The sequence below is a fragment of the Nerophis lumbriciformis genome, linkage group LG34 (genome assembly GCF_033978685.3).
Source record: "Nerophis lumbriciformis linkage group LG34, RoL_Nlum_v2.1, whole genome shotgun sequence".
NCBI lineage: Eukaryota > Metazoa > Chordata > Actinopteri > Syngnathiformes > Syngnathidae > Nerophis > Nerophis lumbriciformis.
This window is the reverse complement of record NC_084581.2, coordinates 21,025,001-21,045,000: the sequence shown is the minus strand read 5'-3', so window position 1 is coordinate 21,045,000 and position 20,000 is coordinate 21,025,001. Positions and strand designations below refer to the sequence as shown.

The 20,000-nt window shown below is 39.7% G+C and overlaps 1 protein-coding gene across 6 annotated transcripts in view; it reads left to right on the top strand.

The window, feature by feature from the left end:
* utrn (utrophin) overlaps nucleotides 1-20,000 on the top strand; it is a 430,508-nt gene that overhangs the window by 12,648 nt on the left and 397,860 nt on the right. For all 6 annotated transcript variants that reach the window (XM_061929658.2, XM_061929664.2, XM_061929663.2 and 3 more), the window contains exon 2: nucleotides 8,021-8,129. In XM_061929658.2, the coding sequence (XP_061785642.2) occupies nucleotides 8,057-8,129 (73 nt within the window). In that variant the 5' untranslated portion in view covers nucleotides 8,021-8,056. The remainder of the gene's footprint in view (nucleotides 1-8,020; nucleotides 8,130-20,000) is intronic.

Below are 20,000 nucleotides of genomic sequence, written 5' to 3'. Positions count from 1 at the left end.
AGCACAACTGTATATGTATATATATATATATATATATATATGTATATATATATATATATATATATATATATGTATGTGTATATATATATATATATATATATATATATATATATATGTATGTGTATATATATATATATACACATATATATGTGAAGTGAAGTGAATTATATTTATATCGCGCTTTTCTCTAGTGACTCAAAGCGCTTTACATAGTGAAACCCAATATCTAAGTTACATTTTAAACCAGTGTGGGTGGCACTGGGAGCAGGTGGGTAAAGTGTCTTGCCCAAGGACACAACGGCAGTAACTAGGATGGCGGATGCGGGAATCGAACCTGCAACCCTCAAGTTGCTGGCACGGCCACTCTACCAACCGAGCTATACCGCCCCAATGTGTTTGTGTGTATGTATATATGTATATGTATGTGTGTGTGTGTATATAATTATATATATATATATATATATATATATATATATATGTCGCAGTTTTTTTCATAGTTTGGCCGGGCTCCAGTGCGACTTATATATGTTTTTTTCCTTCTTTATTATGCATTTTCGGCAGGTGCGACTTATACTCCGGTGCGACTTATACTCCGAAAAATACGGTGTGTATGTATGTATATATGTATATATATATATATATATATATATATATATATATATATATATATATATATATATAGTATCAACAATGTAACTTAATGAAAACACAAGAAAAAACATATTTCTGTATAAATAGACATATATGAGAATATAATATGCAGCTCATCATGCTAATATCAATTAAATACTGATACTACCCTTTGTATCGAAACTATCAACCCTGCCACACTTTGAAAGTAGAGGCCTGAAACCCTTTAAAAAAAATAAATAAAACGACAGTGCACATATTTTATTGTAGACCGATGCTGGTATAAACTCCCATGGTCCTTGCTATCACAGAGAGGACATCATAGGACACCCATATTATCCCCCCTTAACATTCCTGCAGCCCCTTAACTGTTAGCTACATTTTTATTTACATTATAATGGGGGAGGCTCCATTTGGTGCTATTTTGGATTATTGCATCATTCAGAAAACGGCTCCTTTCATGGTAAACCAGCCTATATTTAGACTTGATGTTTTTCCAATAGAAACAGTTAAACATTATAATGGCATATCAATAAAGTCCAGAAAGAGTTTTGTTTAAGGCCGTTACATGCCCAAACAACAATTGTTAAAAGGCCCATTTGAGCCAAAATAACTAGTGAATGATGTGCTAACAGTCACTGCCTGTTCATGAGCACCAGCAATTTGTCACCTCCCTCACTTTTTAATGTACTGTTGGGAGAAGAGGAGCTCACTTTGTTTATATGATGCCATGGAGGAAAAACCTCCCTCAATGACATGATACTACCGCTGACCTGCCATGTGTGTACTCCCAACGACCGCAGGCTTCGCTACACATCTCAAAATTAAGAGTTCTTTGAACAATTTGTCACTCAGCTGCAGAAGTGGGTGCTATATTTTTGATCATTTTGTTGTTTTCTTGCAAATAGGCTAACTTAGCATGATGATGTTGCTGTTGGAAATGTGAGCGTAATGTAAGCACTGTAGCTCACATATTGCTATGCTAGTGTTGCTAATGTGTGTGTCCTCCTATAAAACATGTATGGCATCTACAAAACACAAAACCAGTGAGGCTGGCACGTTGTGTAAATCGTAAATAAAAACAGAATACAATAATTTGCAAATCCTTTCCAACTTATATTCAATTGAATAGACTGCAAAGACAAGATACTTAACGTTCGAACTGGAAAATTTTATATTTTGCAAATATTAGCTCATTTGGAATTTGATGACACCCCGCCTTCCGCCCGAATGCAGCTGAGATAGGCTCCAGCACCCCCCGCGACCCCAAAAGGGACAAGCGGTAGAAAATGGATGGATGGATGGATGGAATTTGATGACTGCAACATGTTTCAAAAAATCTGGCACAAGTGGCAAAAAAGACTGAGAAAGTTGAGGAATGCTCATCAAACACTTGTTTGGAACATCCCACAGGTGAACAGGCTAATTGGGAACAGGTGGGTGCCATGATTGGGTATAAAAGCAGCTTCCATGAAATGCTCAGTCATTCAGAAACAAGGATGGGGCGAGGGTCACCACTTTGTGACCAAATGCGTGGGCAAAATGTCAAAGTTTAAGAACAACATTTCTCAACGAGCTATTGCAAGGAATTTAGGGATTTCACCCTCTATGGTCCGTAATATCATCAAACAGTTCAGAGAATCTGGAGAAATCACTGCACGGAAGCGATGATATTACGGACCTTGGATCCCTCAGGCGGTACTGCACCAAAAAGCGACATCAGTGTGTAAAGGATATCACCACATGGGCTCAGGAACACTTCAGAAAACCACTGTCAGTAACTACAGTTCGTCGCTACACCTGTAAGTGCAAGTTAAAACTCTACTATGCAAAGCGAAAGCTATTTATCAACAACACCCAGAAACGCTGGGTGTTGGCTTTTTGGAAACTGTGGACGTCGTGTCCTCCGGACCAAAGAGGAAAAGAACCATCCGGTTTGTTATAGGCGCAAAGTTCAAAAGCCGGCATCTGTGATGGTATGGGGGTGTATTAGTGCCCAAGACATGGGTAACTTACAAATCTGTGAAGGCACCATTAATGCTGAAAGGTTTTGGAGCAACATATGTTGCCATCCAAGCAATGTTATCTTGCTTATTTCAGCAAGACAATGCCAAGCCACGTGTTACAACAGCGTGGCTTCATAGTAAAATAGTGCGGGTACGAGACTGGCCTGCCTGTAGTCCAGACCTGTCTCCCATTGAAAATGTGTGGCGCAATATGAAGCCTAAAATACCACAACGGAGACCCCAGACTGTTGAACAACTTAAGCTGTACATCAAACAAGAATGGGAAAGAATTCTACCTGAAAAGCTTTAAAAATTGGTCTTCTCAGTTCCCAAATGTTTACTGAGTGTTGTTAAAAGGAAAGGCCATGTAACACAGTGGTAAAAATGCCCCTGTGCCAACTTTTTTGCAACGTGTTGCTGCCATTCAATTCTAAGTTAATGATTATTTGCAAAACTAAATTCAGTTTCTCAGTTCGAACATTGAATATCTTGTCTTTGCAGTCTATTCAATTGAATATAAGTTGAAAAGGATTTGCAAATCATTGTATTCTGTTTTTATTTACGCTTTACACAACATGCCAACTTCACTGGCATGTTGTGTAAAAAACAAAAAGTGGTAAAAAACATGTCATTTGCTATAGATAATATCTTAGAATGTATAACAATTGAAATATGTCAGGAAAAAAGCAAAAACATATTCATCAGTTGTATATATAGATCACCTAAGTCAAGTATAGAAGTCAAGGCTACTTACATGGACAATGGGCAAAGAATAATTTTCTTATGTGGTGACTTTAATATTGACTTATTGAACCCTAACAAGCAAAAGTCTATTGATGACTTCATTGATACAATGTACAGCATCAGTTTATATCCTAAAATCACAAAGCCAAGCAGAATTACAGGACACTGTGCCACGCTTATTGATAATATTTTTACCAATGATTTTGATAATAACACTACAAGTGGTCTACTTATAACCGATGTTAGTGATCATCTGCCAGTTTTTACAATATATGATGGAAACTACAAGAAGAACATGGAAGACAAAAGGACATTTCGAAGACTGTGCACAGAGAAGAGGATGATTGCTTTCAAAATTGAGCTACAAAAGCAAGATTGGGACAATGTGTACAATGAAAATGAGGTTGATGAAGCATATGAACATTTCTTAAACAAGTTCATAATACTTTATAACAAACATTGTCCATGGATACAACTCAGTAATAAGCAGAGAAAGAATAATCAACCATGGATGACAAAAGGATTAAAAAATGCTTGTAAGAAGAAGAATACACTATATAGGAAATGTATAGCACAAAGAACTACAGAGGCAGAAATTAAGTACAAAAAGTATAAAAACAAGTTAACATACATACTACGATTATGTAGAAAAGAATATTACAGTGAATTATTGGACAAGAACAAAACTAATATGAGAGCAACATGGGGCATCCTCAATAGCATTATTAAAAATGGCACTAAGAGGGACTACCCTCAATACTTCTTAGACGGAAATAAAAAAAATGACAACATAAAGGAAGTAGTTGAAAGCTTCAATAATTATTTTGTAAATATTGGACCAAAATTGGAAGAAATGATTCCAGACCCAGTTTCAATTGAGGACTATAATGATACCATAGAGCGAAATCCCAACTCCATGTTCCTCAGTAATGTGACACAGGAGGAAATAGTTACAATCGTGAAAAAATGTAAATCTAAGACTTCAACTGATTGTAATGAAATTGATATGGAAACGATAAAAAAGGTTATTGAAGAGATCTCAGGACCATTAATGTATATTAGTAACCTATCATTTCAAACAGGTACATTTCCAAACAAAATGAAAATAGCTAAAGTTGCACCAATTTACAAGACTGGCGATAAACATCAATTTACAAACTATAGACCTGCTTCTTTACTTCCACAATTTTCTAAAATCATTTAAAAAACTGTTCAATAACAGATTAGAGAGTTTCATAAATAAAAATAGAATACTTGAAGAAAATCAATATGGATACAGAGCTAATGTTTCAACTTCGATGGCTTTAATTGAAATTACAGAAGAAATTACCAATGCTATAGATAATAAAAAATGTGCGGCAGCAGTTTTTATGGATCTAACTAAAGCATTTGACACAATTAATCACAATATTTTAATCAAAAAACTAGAACGATATGGCATCAGAGGGTTAGTCTTAAACTGGATAAGAAGTTATCTAATGAACAGGAAACAATACGTGAAGGTAGGCGAACACACCTCTACAACGCTAAATATATCCTGTGGTGTACCTCAGGGATCAATACTAGGACCTAAATTATTCAATCTATATATAAATGACATTTGTAAAGTTACAAAATATTTAAAGTTAGTATTATTTGCGGATGATACAACAGCGTTTTGTTCAGGAGAGAACACACAGAAGATACTACAAATAATAACAGAAGAAATTAACAAATTAAAAAGATGGTTTGACAAAAACAGACTATTGTTGAATCTCAGTAAAACTAAAATAATGCTATTTGGTAACAGTAGAAGAGAAAGTCAAACACAAATACAAATAGACGGAATAGAAATTGAAAGAGTAAATGAAACCTAATTTCTAGGTATAATGATTGATGATAAATTGAACTGGAAATCTCACGTAAAAAATATACAACATAAAGTAGCAAGAAACACGTCAATAATGAATAAAGCAAAACATGTTCTAGACAAAAAATCACTTCATATTCTCTACTGCTCACTAGTGTTACCATATCTGAGTTATTGTGCAGAAATATGGGGAAATAATTACAAAAGTACACTTCATTCATTAACGGTGTTACAAAAAAGATCAGTTAGAATAATACATAATGTTGGATATAGAGAACACACAAATCCTTTATTTATTGAATCAAAGATACTGAAATTCTACGACATAGTGAATTTGCAAACAGCTAAAATTATACACAAAGCAAACTATAACCTGCTACCCAAGAATATACAACAATTCTTCTCAAAAAAAGAGGAGAAATATAATCTTAGGGAGAAATGTAATTTAAAACATTTGTATGCACGTACAACACTTAAGACCTTCAGTATATCAGTATGTGGAATTAAATTATGGAATGGATTAAGCAAAGCAATCAAACAATGTACTAATATGATCCACTTCAAGAAACTCTTCAAACTTAAAGTGTTTACAAAGTACAAAGAAGAAGAACCATGATAAACATTCTGAATTTATTTAACTCATCCATTCTTTCATTCTTTCACTCACAAAATAATCTTACTTATCTCAACATATGAAATGTAACTTACTTCACCAATTATCATTTATTTACTTATTTTATTGTGATTACTTATGGAGTATATTGTGAATAAATTGAGAACAGGAAGTGAACAAAAGTTTTAGCAACTGTTATGTAAAAGAAAAGGGGTAGGATTAAATAAGCTCTGCTTCTTCCTACTCCTTTTCGAACATGTTGAAAAGAGAAACTGGAGATTGTGATGTATCATGTTGTATACTTGCATGTTCAAAATAAACTCAAACTCAAACTCAAACTGGTATTGGGTTTTGTATCTTGTTGGACAAGTGCCGAGTTCCAATGTACAGTATTTGTAAAAAGTTACATACACACTAGAGATGCGCGGTTTGCGGACACAACCGCGGAGTCCGCGGATTATCCGCGGATCGGGCGGATGAAATTAAAAAAAATAAGATTTTATCCGCTCGCGGGTCGGGTCGGGCGGATTAATTAGATATTTTTTTTTTGTTTTTTTTTTTTGTTTGTTTTTTTGCGGGTGGCAGTTAAACCAATTCGGAAATATATATACATAGTTAAATGTTGTTACCCACATACGAAAAACGAGCAGGCACCTGCAGCATATGCCACAACAGAAGAAAAAAAAAGAAAAGAGATGGACACTTTTACGGAGCGGAGAAGGGACGCCTCGCCGGGGTCCGGGACCGAGGCCCCTTCCCCCGAGAGGGCCCCACCGGGAGCCGTAGCTGAGGCGATCCGCGAGAAGGGCCCGACGCACGTCCAGGGTCACAACCGCGCCCACCGCACCGACACCCCGCCTCGTCCGCTTTCGCCGCGGCCGGCGTCACGCGCAGCAGGTAAGCAGCTTACCTGCCCGCCACCCCCGTGGCCGGGGGCTCGTAACATGGGTCACTCCGCGCGCTCCGCCCGCGCAGCTTACCTGCTTGCCACCCCTGTTGCCGGGGGCGCGTAACAGGGGTCACTCCGCGCACAGTGCGCTCACGAAAGGGGTGGGGCTCACCCTGGTTGATATAGAGAGCAGGACGGTGGCCATGGAATTTCATTTAAGGTTTGTGATAAACCATCAAACTCATTCGTTAAAAGGACTCTATAGTAATATAAAGCGAAATTTTCTGGACATTATCATGCAAGAAAAGTTTATTTTTGGGATCGCGATCACCGCGTAATGATTTTTAAAGGTTGCATTACATTATTAACTGTCCCATGTGATCAGCCAGTGCGATTGGAAGTCCATGCTCAATTATTGCCTCCGTAAATAAAACTTCGGCATTTATCACATCCAAAGAATCTGTTTGGGCGACGAAAAACGTTGAAAGTTTTCCCCTTGTATCGCTAGCAACGGCATTAGACTTGTGTTTTTTTGTCCCAACGTGGTCTTTTACATCGCTAATTCCTCCATGTCCGATCGAAAAATTTTGTCTGCACAAGGTGCAATTCGCGTAGTTTTCACCCTTTTTTTTTTTTTTTTAATTAATATTAGATATATAACAACGGGCGGATGGCGGGCGGATGCAGTTTTGATCAAACGTTACATCGGGTGGATGGCGGATGGATGACGACTTTCTGACGCGGTTGCGGATGAGATAAATTGCCTATCCGCGCATCTCTAATACACACTATACTGTTTCAAGATTGAGTTTGAGGCCAATGCTGATCAGGCAGCGGGTGGCACAGCTGCAGGCCGATGTGCTCATTTAGCATTTCGTCAAACATCTTGAGAAAAAAAATCAGTAAAAGGAGACGCAAAATGGAATTCTAGCTGCTTACCTTTTATTTTTTTTGTAAAGCTTTCGCTCTCTTTTCTCCTTTTCAAAAAAAACAAAAACTGAAGAAATGTAGTAAAATGTTGGACCGTTTAAACATTAGATAGCAGCTGCAAAACATTCAAACAATAACAATCTTATTGTTCTTAGAACAATGTTATTACAACAACAGTACTTACCCTCATGTAGGCATTCCAAAAGTGTCCACATAAAGCTGTTTCTTGTTGATTGTTTTTATTATCCACCATGATAACAGAACAGAAAGTAATCCTTTTAATGTTCATATTTTTTTAAGTCTGTTTTTAATGGCTGTGTGTTTCTGCATCAAAGTTTAGTATTGATTCATACTTGCAGGTGACGGAGAATAAAGTCCCAGATTGACTTGCTACCATGGCGTCATTTGGCGACACGGCCGAGGGCGGAGCTAACGAGGAGTTCAGCGACATCATTAAGTCCAGATCAGGTATGTTGCTGCTTTTGGTTTTAGGGCTTGGAATTAAAAATGCACCAGTAGTTTAGAATAGGTCATGTTAGGACACATAAGGATTCCAATAAGTGTGCAAGTGCAAAACACACATGGAATCACTTCCTGTTGATAATTATTCCAAACTACAGTCCAATCTGCGACGCAGGTTAGCAACGTGTTTGTATTTAAACCCTTTTTTTCACAGGAAATCATAGGGATTAAATTAATCTGTTCTCGTGTATAACTATGGCCATCGTTTGTTCTTGAGGTGGAATAATAATTCTCCATTTTCATGTTTTATGATTTAATGATTGTGACGCGGTAGAAAATGGATGGATGGACATTTAAAAGTTTTGTTCATATAATTCGTTCATCTAAACATGTCACGCAAGTATAAAAAGAAGCTAACCCCTTTTAATAGTATAAACAAGACACTATGAAGCTGATTTAAAGTGCTTATGTCATGCATCTTTTATCGCCTTCTTCTCTTCTTCTGTCGCCAAAAGAAAAGCAAAACTCACGCCTATAGTTTTGAAGTGAGGTTACACACGGCTGTGAGACTTTAGATACCGTATTTTTTGGACCATAGGGCGCACCGGATTAAAAGGTGCACTGCTGATTAGTCAGTCTATTCAGGTTTTTATTCATACAAAATGCGCACCGGATTATAAGGCGCATTGAAGGGGTCATATTATGATTTTTTTTATTAAATTGAAAACATTTCCTTGTGGTCTACATAACATGTAATGGTGGTTATTTGGTCAAAATGTTGCATAGATTATGTTTTACAGACCATCTTCAAGTCACTTTCTGAGCGTCTCTTCAGGATGCACCGTTTTGTGGGCGGTCTTGTTTACGTGGCTCACCTTCGACAGCGTATGCTCCCCGTCATCTTTGTTGTAGCGGTGTAGCGTGCAATGCTGAAAGGTACATACAGGTTTTGGAGCAACATATGTTGCCATCCAAGCAACGTTAACATGGACGCCCCTGCTTATTACAGCAAGACAATGCCAAGCCACGTGTTACATCAACGTGGCTTCATAGTAAAAGAGTGCGGTTGCTAGACTGGCCTGCCTGTGTGCAGACCTGTCTTCCATTGAAAATGTGTGGTGCATTATAAAGCCTAAAATACCACAACGGAGACCCCCCGACTGTTGAACAACTTAAGCTGTACATCAAGCAAGAATGGGAAACAGTTCCACCTGAGAAGCTTAAAAAATGTGTCTCCTCAGTTCCCAAATGTTTACTGAGTGTTGTTAAAAGGAAAGGCCATGTAACACAGTGGTGGACATGCCCCTGTGTCATCTTTTTTGCAACGTGTTGCTGCCATTCAATTCTAAGTTAATTATTATTTGCAAAAAATAAAGTTTATGTGTTTGAACATCAAATATCTTGTCTTTGTAGTGCATTCAATTGAATATGGGTTGAAAAGGATTTGCAAATCATTGTATTCCGTTTATATTTACATCTAACACAATTTCCCAAGTCACATGGAAACGGGGTTTGTACATAAAGAGCAATCACTTCATTGCATTTACATAAAGAGCAAAGAAGAAATATAAAATAATTTAGAAATATGAAGTATTCTTACATTTTGGACAAACATGCTTCTTAGAAAGACGGTTTTGATTCAAGTTCTGAGTTGGATATTTTGCATTCGCCAATTAGCCCCAGATCGCGGTCTTCAACCATACTGCTTCAAGTCTAAATAATTCAAGAATTAAAATGATCGCTGCAGAATACACTCCTCTCGCTTGGTTCGTCTCGTTTTGCACTAGTCAATATGACTGGAGAGTCCATACTTTCCTCTCCATCATTTGGAAATGTGTGCAGGCTGACTTCTTCTTTAGTTGTATTGCAACAACCTGCAACAATACATCTGGCAGGCATATTCTGCATGAAAATAACATAATTTGGAATGAAGATGCTACCAAAACATATAATACGCAATATGAAACTGCCGACATTCTTTCGATAAAAGTTGGCGTTTCAAAATGTGCTGCAACTTGTTAGAAAACCAGCCTAAAATCCCTAATGTGTCTATTTTGGGGAAATTTTTTCCTGTAGACATAAGTTTTAGGTCCAGAACTATGAAATAACGTATTTTTCAAACTATAAGGCGCATTTAAAATCCTTTCATTTTCTCAAAACTCGACAGTGCGCCTTATAACCCGGTGCGCCTAATGTACGGAATCATTTTGGTTGTGCTTACCGACCTCGAAGCTATTTTATTTGGTACATAGTAAAATGATAAGTGTGACCAGTAGATGGCTGTCACACATAAGAGATACGTGTAAATTGTAATATGATGGTGGTCACACATAAGAGATACGTGTAGACTGCAATATGACTCAAGTAAACAACACCAAAATTGGATATGTCCATTGAAAATATAGAACATTACACACGGCGCTCAAAAATCTTTCAAAATGTTTTAGTACGACTTTGGTAAGCTATGAAGCCACACCGATTGATGGATTGTACTATGCTTCAACATACGAGGACTATTATGGCGTGTGTATAAGGCAAGACATATTGTCTGGCGTTTTGTTTCGCAATATTATGCAAAAGAAACTTTTATTACCATCTGGTACCTGCTGATCTGTATTTGCGATCTGCATAAATCTTGAAAATGTGTGCGCGTCCGCCTTTGTAGCCGGTGCCGGCGCCATAGTCGATAAGCTTCTTCTTTTTCTCTATCTTCTTGTTATGGGACATTTATCCTCCGCTGTTGCCATTTCTAATGTAAAGTAGTGTGAAGTTCTTACTAGAGCTGCAGCTATCGAATATTTTAGTAATCGAGTATTCTATCGAATATCCCGATCGATTAATCATTTAATCGAATAAATAATATTTTTGCTTAATTAAGGTTTAACACATGTTAAAATGTGCCCTCAATTATTGCGCTTGGCCAAATTGTCTTATTTCCTAATTGCCTGTTTTCATTATTGAAGGCTGACACGCACAGCTGAAATGCGTCCTTGGTTGATTGTGCCAATTTGTGTGTGCTAATAAAAACAGGTGCGCTCACAGCCCTATGTGCTGTGTGGTGTGACCGCATAAACAAAGTTCTTGTCTCTCGTGTGTTTTTGATGATTATTTTACAGTGCCGTTTAAATGTTGGTTTCTCCACGCAAATACGCTGAGCTGTTTTCAACCTGCCAACAATACATAAACAATATAAAAAGACAAAACACTTAATAATGACAACAACAGTTTCAAATTTTAAGAATGCAATACAGTTCATTGCATTCATTGCATGCAAAATAGTAATCAGTGTTCATTTTGCCATCATAGCATGTTGAGATGAAAACACAAATATATACAATTAGTTCAAAATCAGTATTCCCTGAGAAAGTTAAAATAAAAATATATTCTTAGTATCAAAAATAAAACAATGAAAACAGTTTTCATGATATCAAACATAAAAAGTGGATTAGGTAGTGCCTTTAAATCAGGGGTGCTCATTACGTCGATCGCGATCTACCGGTCGATCTCGGAGGGTGTGTCAGTCGATCACCAGCCAGGCATTAAAAAAATAGTCCTAAAAATGAGCGATCATAAATCTTCACTATGACGTCACTTTCGTCACTTGATTGACATTCACGGCTCCCGAGGGTCTTCTGAGATGACGCTGGCTGCTGCCAGCTCATTAAAATTACCGACTGTAAGGCGAGAAACACTTTATTTCAACAGACTCTGGCGCCGTACCTGTCGTCAAAACTCCAAAGACCGACTGCACAGTTGCACAATAAAAGCTCTGCTTCATCCTGCCTGCGCTACCAAAATAAGAGTCTCAGAAAGCTGGCGTGCACAAGCTAGCAAGCTACGGAGTTTGCCGACAATGTATTTCTTGTAAAGTGTATACAAAGGAGTACGGAAGCTGGACAAATAAGATGCCAAAAACCAACCACTTTCATGTGGTATTGGACAGAAAGGAGGACTTTTTTTCTCCTCCATTCGAAAATGCGGACGTTATCATCACCACTGTCTGATTCCAATCAATGCAAGTCATCACAAATAGGTAATACACCAACTTATATTCTTGTCTTCATGAAAGAAAGGAATCTATATGTGTTAAACATGCTTGTATTATCTTTAACCACCTTTAAGTTGTTAACAATATTAACTATATGTGTTAAACATGCTTGTATTATCTTTAAACACCTTTAAGTTGTTAACAATATTAACTATATGTGTTAAACATGCTTGTTTTATCATTAAACACCTTTAATGTATTAACAATATTAACTATATGTGTTAAACATGCTTGCATTATCATTAAACACCTTTAACTTGTTAACAAAAACATATATTTCATAAATAAGTAAATATAAATGATATATATGAATGAGGTAGATCCCCACGACTTGATCAATTGAAAAGTAGCTCGCCTGCAGAAAAAGTGTGAGCACCCCTGCTTTAAATGATGGGTTGTACTTGTATAGCGCTTTTCTACCTTCAAGGTACTCAAAGCGCTTTGACACTACTTCCACATTTACCCATTCACACACACATTCACACACTGATGGAGGGAACTGCCATGCAAGGCGCTAACCAGCACCCATCAGGAGCAAGGGTGAAGTATCTTGCTCAGGACACAACGGACATGACGAGGTTGGTACTAGGTGGGGATTGAACCAGGGACCCTCGGGTCGCGCACGGCCACTCTTCCACTGCCCCACGCCCCCTTTAATACCGCATTTGAAATGTACAACTTCATATTCAGAACCAATATGGCTGACAGGAACTTGGCACAAGTGCTACCACTGTGAACAAGGACTTGGAACTCTTACATTCTACAGAGACTATAGTGGGTGCAAGTGCAAGCTATCCAAGTAGCATGTGGTTGCATGACTTGAATAACTTTGCATGACTACTTTTGCGGGGTTACTAATGAAAGGCTAATTGAATACGACCGCTCGGATAGCGTTGATAGTTTTCAACATCTTTTGGCGGCATTTGATGACTTCGCGGGAGTGAGAGAACACATCCTGGTTATCATAATGAATAACATTTATTTTACCAACACAACTTTGCGTTTACATTTGTTAATAGATGACTTGCGTCCAGACGTCCCTCAATCAGATGCTTTCTCGTGCTACAGCATCGAACTTGTGCTATTGTGGTATGCGAGCTCCACTTTGCAATTTTGCATACTACCGTATTTTCCGCACTATAAGGCGCACCGGATTATTAGCCGCACCTTCAATGAATTACATATTTCATAACTTTGTCCACCAATAAGCCGCCCCGGATTATAAGCCGCGCCTACGCTGCGCTAAAGGGAATGTCAAAAAAACAGTCAGATAGTTCAGTCAAACTTTAATAATATATTGAAAACCAGCGTTCTAACAACTCTGTCCCAAAATGTACGCAAATGTGCAATCACAAACATAGTAAAATTCAAAATGGTGTAGAGCAATAGCAACATAATGTTGCTCGAACGTTAATGTCACAACACACAAAATAAACATAGCGCTCACCTTCTGAAGTTATTCTTCATTCGTAAATCCTTCGAATTCTTCGTCTTCGGTGTCCGAATTGAAAAGTTGCGCAAGCGTGGGATCCAAAATGGCCGGTTCCGTCTCGTCGAAGTCATCGGAGTCAGTGTCGCTGTTGTTCTGTGAATCCTGCCTTCCGGAAAGCTCGGACCACAGTTGTGACCGAAATATCTGCCCAGGCATTTACGATCCACTGGCAAATGTTGGCGTATGTCGTCCGGCGCTGTCTGCCCGTCTTAGTGAAGGTGTGTTCGCCTTCGGAGCTGTGTGAAAAAAGCCACCCGGCCTCTTCGCGTAAACTTCCCTTAACCACTCGCTCATCTTTTCTTCATCCATCCATCCCTTCGAGTTAGCTTTTATGATGACGCCGGCTGGAAAGGTCTCTTTTGGCAAGGTCTTCCTTTTGAATATCACCATGGGTGGAAGTTAGCATGGCAAGCTAGAACCACAGTGAAGGATGACTTCTCATTCCCTGTGGTGCGAATATTCACCGTACGTGCTCCCGTTCCACAGTGCGGTTCACAGGAATATCAGTTGCTGTGAAATACGGTAGTAATCCGTGTGCGGATGGAGAGATTGCGTCTTTTTATGAACCGGATCCTTGTCGCTTAGTAGGAGCCATTTTGTGGTCTTTACAGATGTAAACAGGAAATGAAACGTACGGTGGTATCCGCGCGTTTTTTCTTCTTCTTCCGGGGGCGGGTGGTTGCTTACAGTAGAAGAAGAAGCGCTTCCTGTTCTATGGGGGCGGGTGCTTTCCTTGGCGGTTGCTTGCGTAGAAGAAGAAGCGCTTCCTGTTCTACCGGGAAAAAAGATGGCGGCTGTTTACCGAAGTTGCGAGATCGAAACTTTATGAAAATGAATCGTAATAAAGCGCACCGGGTTATAAGGCGCACTGTCAGCTTTTGAGAAAATGTGTGGTTTTTAGGTGCGCCTTATAGTGCGGAAAATACGGTACTGCGTTTTCCTTCCATTTTAGTGTGAAGTGTTCCCACACTTTAGACAACTTTTGTCGCTCTTAATTCCTTCGTTTTACTATGGCTCTTGTCCACAGCTTTCTGCGGCGTCTGCCATTGCAAGTTATGTCGGCGAAAAAGTTTTCTAAACTCAAGTGTATTTAAAAGAGCGGTGTTGTGCAGTGTTGTGCAGTGCAGTACGATCTGTGATGTAAACACGCTGTGCAATACCTAAACCAAGGGTTGGCAACCTTTACCACTCAAAGAGCCATTTTGACCAGTTACACAAATTAAAGAAAGCAATGGGAGCCACAAAAATCTTTTGAAATTTAAAATGAAATAACACTGCATATAAAGTTTTTTTTTTGCTTTGTGCTATGTATAAGCCAAGGGTCTCAGACACGCGGCCCACACCTTAATATGAAAATTGAATGTTAGTGCGGCCCGCGAGTTTTATATGAATGGCGCTTGAATGCGTCATACTTGTCAACCCTCCCGATTTTTCCGGCAGGCTACGGATTTCAGGGCAACCATTCTCTCAAACGTGCCGTGATGGTACAGCATTTAGCGCCCACTACAGCCAGCGTGCCGGCCCAGCCACACATTGTATGGGGCTTCTGCTTGCTCACGTAAGTGACAGCAAGGCATACTTGGTCAACAACCACACAGGTTACACTGACGGTATAAAAAACTTTAACACTCTTACTAATAATGCGCCACACTGTGAACCCACACCAAACAAGAATGACAAACACATTTTGGGAGAACATCTGCACCGTAACACAACATAAACACAACAGAACAAATACCCAGAATCCCATGCAGCCCTAACTCTTCCGGGCTACATTATACACCCCCGCTACCAAACCCCGCCCACCTCAACCGACACACGGGGGGGGGGTTTGGTGTTTGGTGGTAGCATGGGTGTATAATGTAGCCCGGAAGAGTCAGGGCTGCATGGGATTCTGGGTATTTGTTCTGTTGTGTTTATGTTGTGTTAAGGTGCAGATGTTCTCCCGAAATGTGTTTGTCATTCTTGTTTGGTTTTGGTTCAAAGTGTGGCGCATTATTAGTAAGAGTGTTAAAGTTGTTTTATATGACCACTGTCAGTGTAACCTGTGTGGCTGTTGACCAAGTATGCCTTGCTGTCACTTACGTGTGCAAGTAGAAGATGCATACAACAAAAGGCTGGGCTGGCACGCTGTTAATACAGATTGTAGAGGGTGCTAAATGCTGTACCATCATGGCACGCCCTTATTATTATTGTTGTTAGGGTGAAAATCTGAGAATATTAATCCCGGGAGTTTTCTGCGAGAGGCACCGAAATCCGGAAGTCTCCCGGGAAAATCGGGAGGGTCGGCAAGTATGCAGCTGGGCCGCATCAGAGTGATCAAAGTCTGGAGCAGCGGGTTGCCGACCCTTGACCTAAACAGTCTGTGCGAAATGTGAGCTTTGACTACTGTTTACTAAACGAGACAAAATGCCGTAAAAAAAACTTAATGACGCCTCGAGGCAGCAAAATTTCCTCAAATATATTTTGTAATCAAATTACTCAAGTTACTCGGGGAATCGTTTCAGCTCTAGTTCTTACTAATATGTGTCAGTAAACTCGCCATGGAAACGCTAAAACATACCGGTGTAGTGAGTTTACATTATTCACCCAAGGAACTTTATTTATTAGAGAGTTCCGGTCGGACACATTTCCGGCGTTGTTGTTGCACTAGTGAGCCACGGATGAGGAGTTGCTGCTCCGTTATTGATTGAAGTAAAGTCTGAATGTCATTAAAACAGTTAGCTCCATCTTTTGACACTTCTTCCACTCCCGTCCTTGCACGCTACACCGCTACAACAAAGATGACGGGGAGAAGACGCTGCCGAAGGCGCATCCTGAAGCAACTGTCAGAAAGCGGCTTGAATAGGATCTGTAAAACATAATCTATGCAACATTTTGACCAAAGAACCACCATTACATGTTATGTAGACCACAAGGAAGTGTTTTACATTTCGAGAATTTTTTTTTAATTTGACCCCTTTAATGCGCCTTATAATCCGGTGCGCCTTTTGTATGAAAATATACCTGACTAAACCCGCTCATCAGCAGTGCGCTTTATAATCCGGTGCTCCCTATGGTCCGGAAAATACCGGATTTTCCGCACTATAAGGCGCACCTAAAAACCTCCAATTTTCTCAAAAGCTGACAGTGCGCCTTATAATCCAGTGCGCCTTATATATGGACCAATATTGAGCCACAACAGGTCTCGCAACTACGGGATGCATAACGTAACCCCAGCCTCTACTGTAGCGTCTATTCTGTGCGCCTTATAATGCGGTGCGCCTTATATATGAACAACGTTTTAGAATAGGCCATTCATTGAAGGTGCGCCTTATAATCCGGTGCGCCTTATAGTGCGGAAAATACGGTAGGTAAGTGCCAATGTTGTCAGCATTAAAGGGCCTCTTTAAATTGCTTATTTTTGAGTCTGAAAATCTTAATGCTTGTGGACACAACAGGGTGTTGATAAAGAGCAAGAACATAATTGACGCAAACTCACAACAGTATTTGTCATGAAAGTGACTTTCATACGTGGTTGGACGAGTCTTCAACTGAAAAGACGCTACTTCATATCAAAGGAGAATATTCTTGCAACTTTCCTACCGAACTAGTTTTTCCTATTCTGTCACACTCCCTGCCTCGCAAAGCTGGTTGATTCCACGCCAGGAATTCCTCAGTGCCGACGCAGTTTGTAATTTACGTTTGTGTCCAGACCACAATGGCTGCCCTCGCAAAGATTCAGGTTTCCTAGCAACCCTTCCCAAAGTAATGTTTTCCTTATGGCGACGCAAGGGGGAAGATTTGGCATGTGCTCCTAGTCGCTGACCCCAAAACACTTCTACAGAATACAGTAAAAGTTTGTAAACCGATTATGTGTGTGATTTGGCATTATATGGCATTAAGACACCGCTTTAAAAACTGCAGTACATGCACGGCATTCATGCAAGAACAGAGTTTATTTAAAGTAGATAGCGAGAAAGCATTGGAAACATGGCTGTTTGTTTGTGGTGGGCAGGTGGACGGATGTTTTTGCAGGTGATAGGAGCCCTCTAAGAAAACATTAACTGCCTCAGAGTAGCCAGAGAATACGTACACACACACACACACACACGCACACGCACACACACACACACACACACACACACACACGTTCTTGTATTAGTCCCATTTTTGAGACCTCCGAAAAATGCCTACCACTTTAGGACCACCATTTCTAGATATATAAAGATTTGTTTTTCCCACATTAATAATATATACATACTATGCAAATATAAAAAAGGTAATCTATTAGTTACTTATTTTGTCTTTGAATTTTTTGTTTGTAATTGGTTTTTAATCTTCATTATTTACTTCAAGTATAAGTTTAAATTCATTTTGCCCAAAGTGGGCGCATTTCAATTTGTTACACACACTTGTTATTACATATGTTGGCCAGAGGGGGAGCACTTTTAAAACCGACACACAGTCCATCCATCCATTTCCTACCGCTTGTCCATTTTTGGGGTCGCGGGGGGTTGCTGGAGCCTAACTCAGCTACAGTCGGGCGGTAGGCGGGGTACACCCTGGACAATTCGCCACCTCATCACAGGGCCAACACAGACAGACAACATTCACACTCACATTCTCACACTAGGGCCAACTACCGTATTTTCCGCACTATAAGGCGCACCGGATTATTAGCCGCACCTTCAATGAATGGCATATTTCATAACTTTGTCCACCAATAAGCCGCCCCGGACTATAAGCCGCGCCTACGCTGCGCTAAAGGGAATGTCAAAAAAACAGTCAGATAGGTCAGTCAAACTTTAATAATATATTAAAAACCAGCGTTCTAACAACTCTGTTCACTCCCAAAATGTACGCAAATGTGCAATCACAAACATAGTAAAATTCAAAATAGTGCAGAGCAATAGCAACATAATGTTGCTCGAACGTTAATGTCACAACACACAAAATAAACATAGCGCTCACTTTCTGAAGTTATTCTTCATTCGTAAATCCTTCGTCTTCGGTGTCCGAAGTGAAAGGTTGAGCAAATTTACGATCCACTGGCAGATGTTGGCGTCGTCTGGCGCTGCCTCCTCGTCTTAGTGAAGGTGTGTTCGCCTTCTGTCATCCATTGTTCCCACGCAGTTAGCAGTCTAGCTTCGAATGCCCTGTTGACACCAATATCTAGCGGCTGGAGGTCTTTTGTCAATCCACCCGGAATGACGGCGAGTATTGAATTAAGCGCGTAAGCGTGTCTCTCAATGTGCTGTTATGAGCTAGCAAATATAACAACTACACTACCCAGCATGCAACGATAGTTACGAGCATGCGCGGTAGCCCTGAGAAGCGTTGTTGTATGCTGGGAGTTAGAATGTGGTTATGAGCACGCTGTAAGTAAACGTTGAGAACTCAGTTAACACGCCTCGTCTGCATTATTTATAATTAGACAGACAACACACTTAATAGGAGCCATTTTGGGGTCTTTACATAAACACACAAATGGAAATGAAACGTCACATATCCCAGCATGCACCGCGCGCTTCTTCTACGGGGAAAAAAGATGGCGGCTGTTTACCGTAGTTGCGAGACCTAAACTTTATGAAAATGAATCTTAATATTTATCCATATATAAAGCGCACCGGGTTATAAGGCGCACTGTCAGCTTTTGAGAACATTTGTGGTTTTTAGGTGCGCCTTATAGTGCGGAAAATACGGTAGTCAATTAATTCATTTTGGCAATAGGCGGCAGATTTCAATTTCATACACACGCTTGTTATTTCATATGTTGACCAGAGGGGGAGCACTTTTAAAGCCGACACAGTCAATTTGAAAAATCCCTCCTTTTTGGGACCACCCTCATTTTGATAGATTTCACCACCAGGGGTGCAAATGAAACATTCTCTATTAAGATGCAATGGTTTTCCGTATTGGGACCATGATTTATATCCTAACTTGTTCACCGGTCCTCATATGGAAGGTACTTTTCCTTGTTGATGTCTCAAGAAGGGTAGAAATACAAGAACACACACACACACACACACACACACACACACACACACACACACACACACACACACACACAGCATCATTATTGATTGACAGAATGTCATCTATGGCCGTTCTGCTCTTTGGACAAGCCCACTTGTTTCCTTGTTTCGTTTTGTTTTAGTCGTCCAGTTTTGTCAGTAAGCTAAGCTGCAGTCCATACATACATTATGCAAAAACATGGCTTTTGAGTGGCATACAGTATATGTTATTTAATACCACAATGCACCAGGTGATGGGAGATCATTGTTGAGATAATGTAAAAGGACCCTGCATCAGAATTTAGCCTTCTTTCATCACAGGGAGGTTTGTTGACAGCACT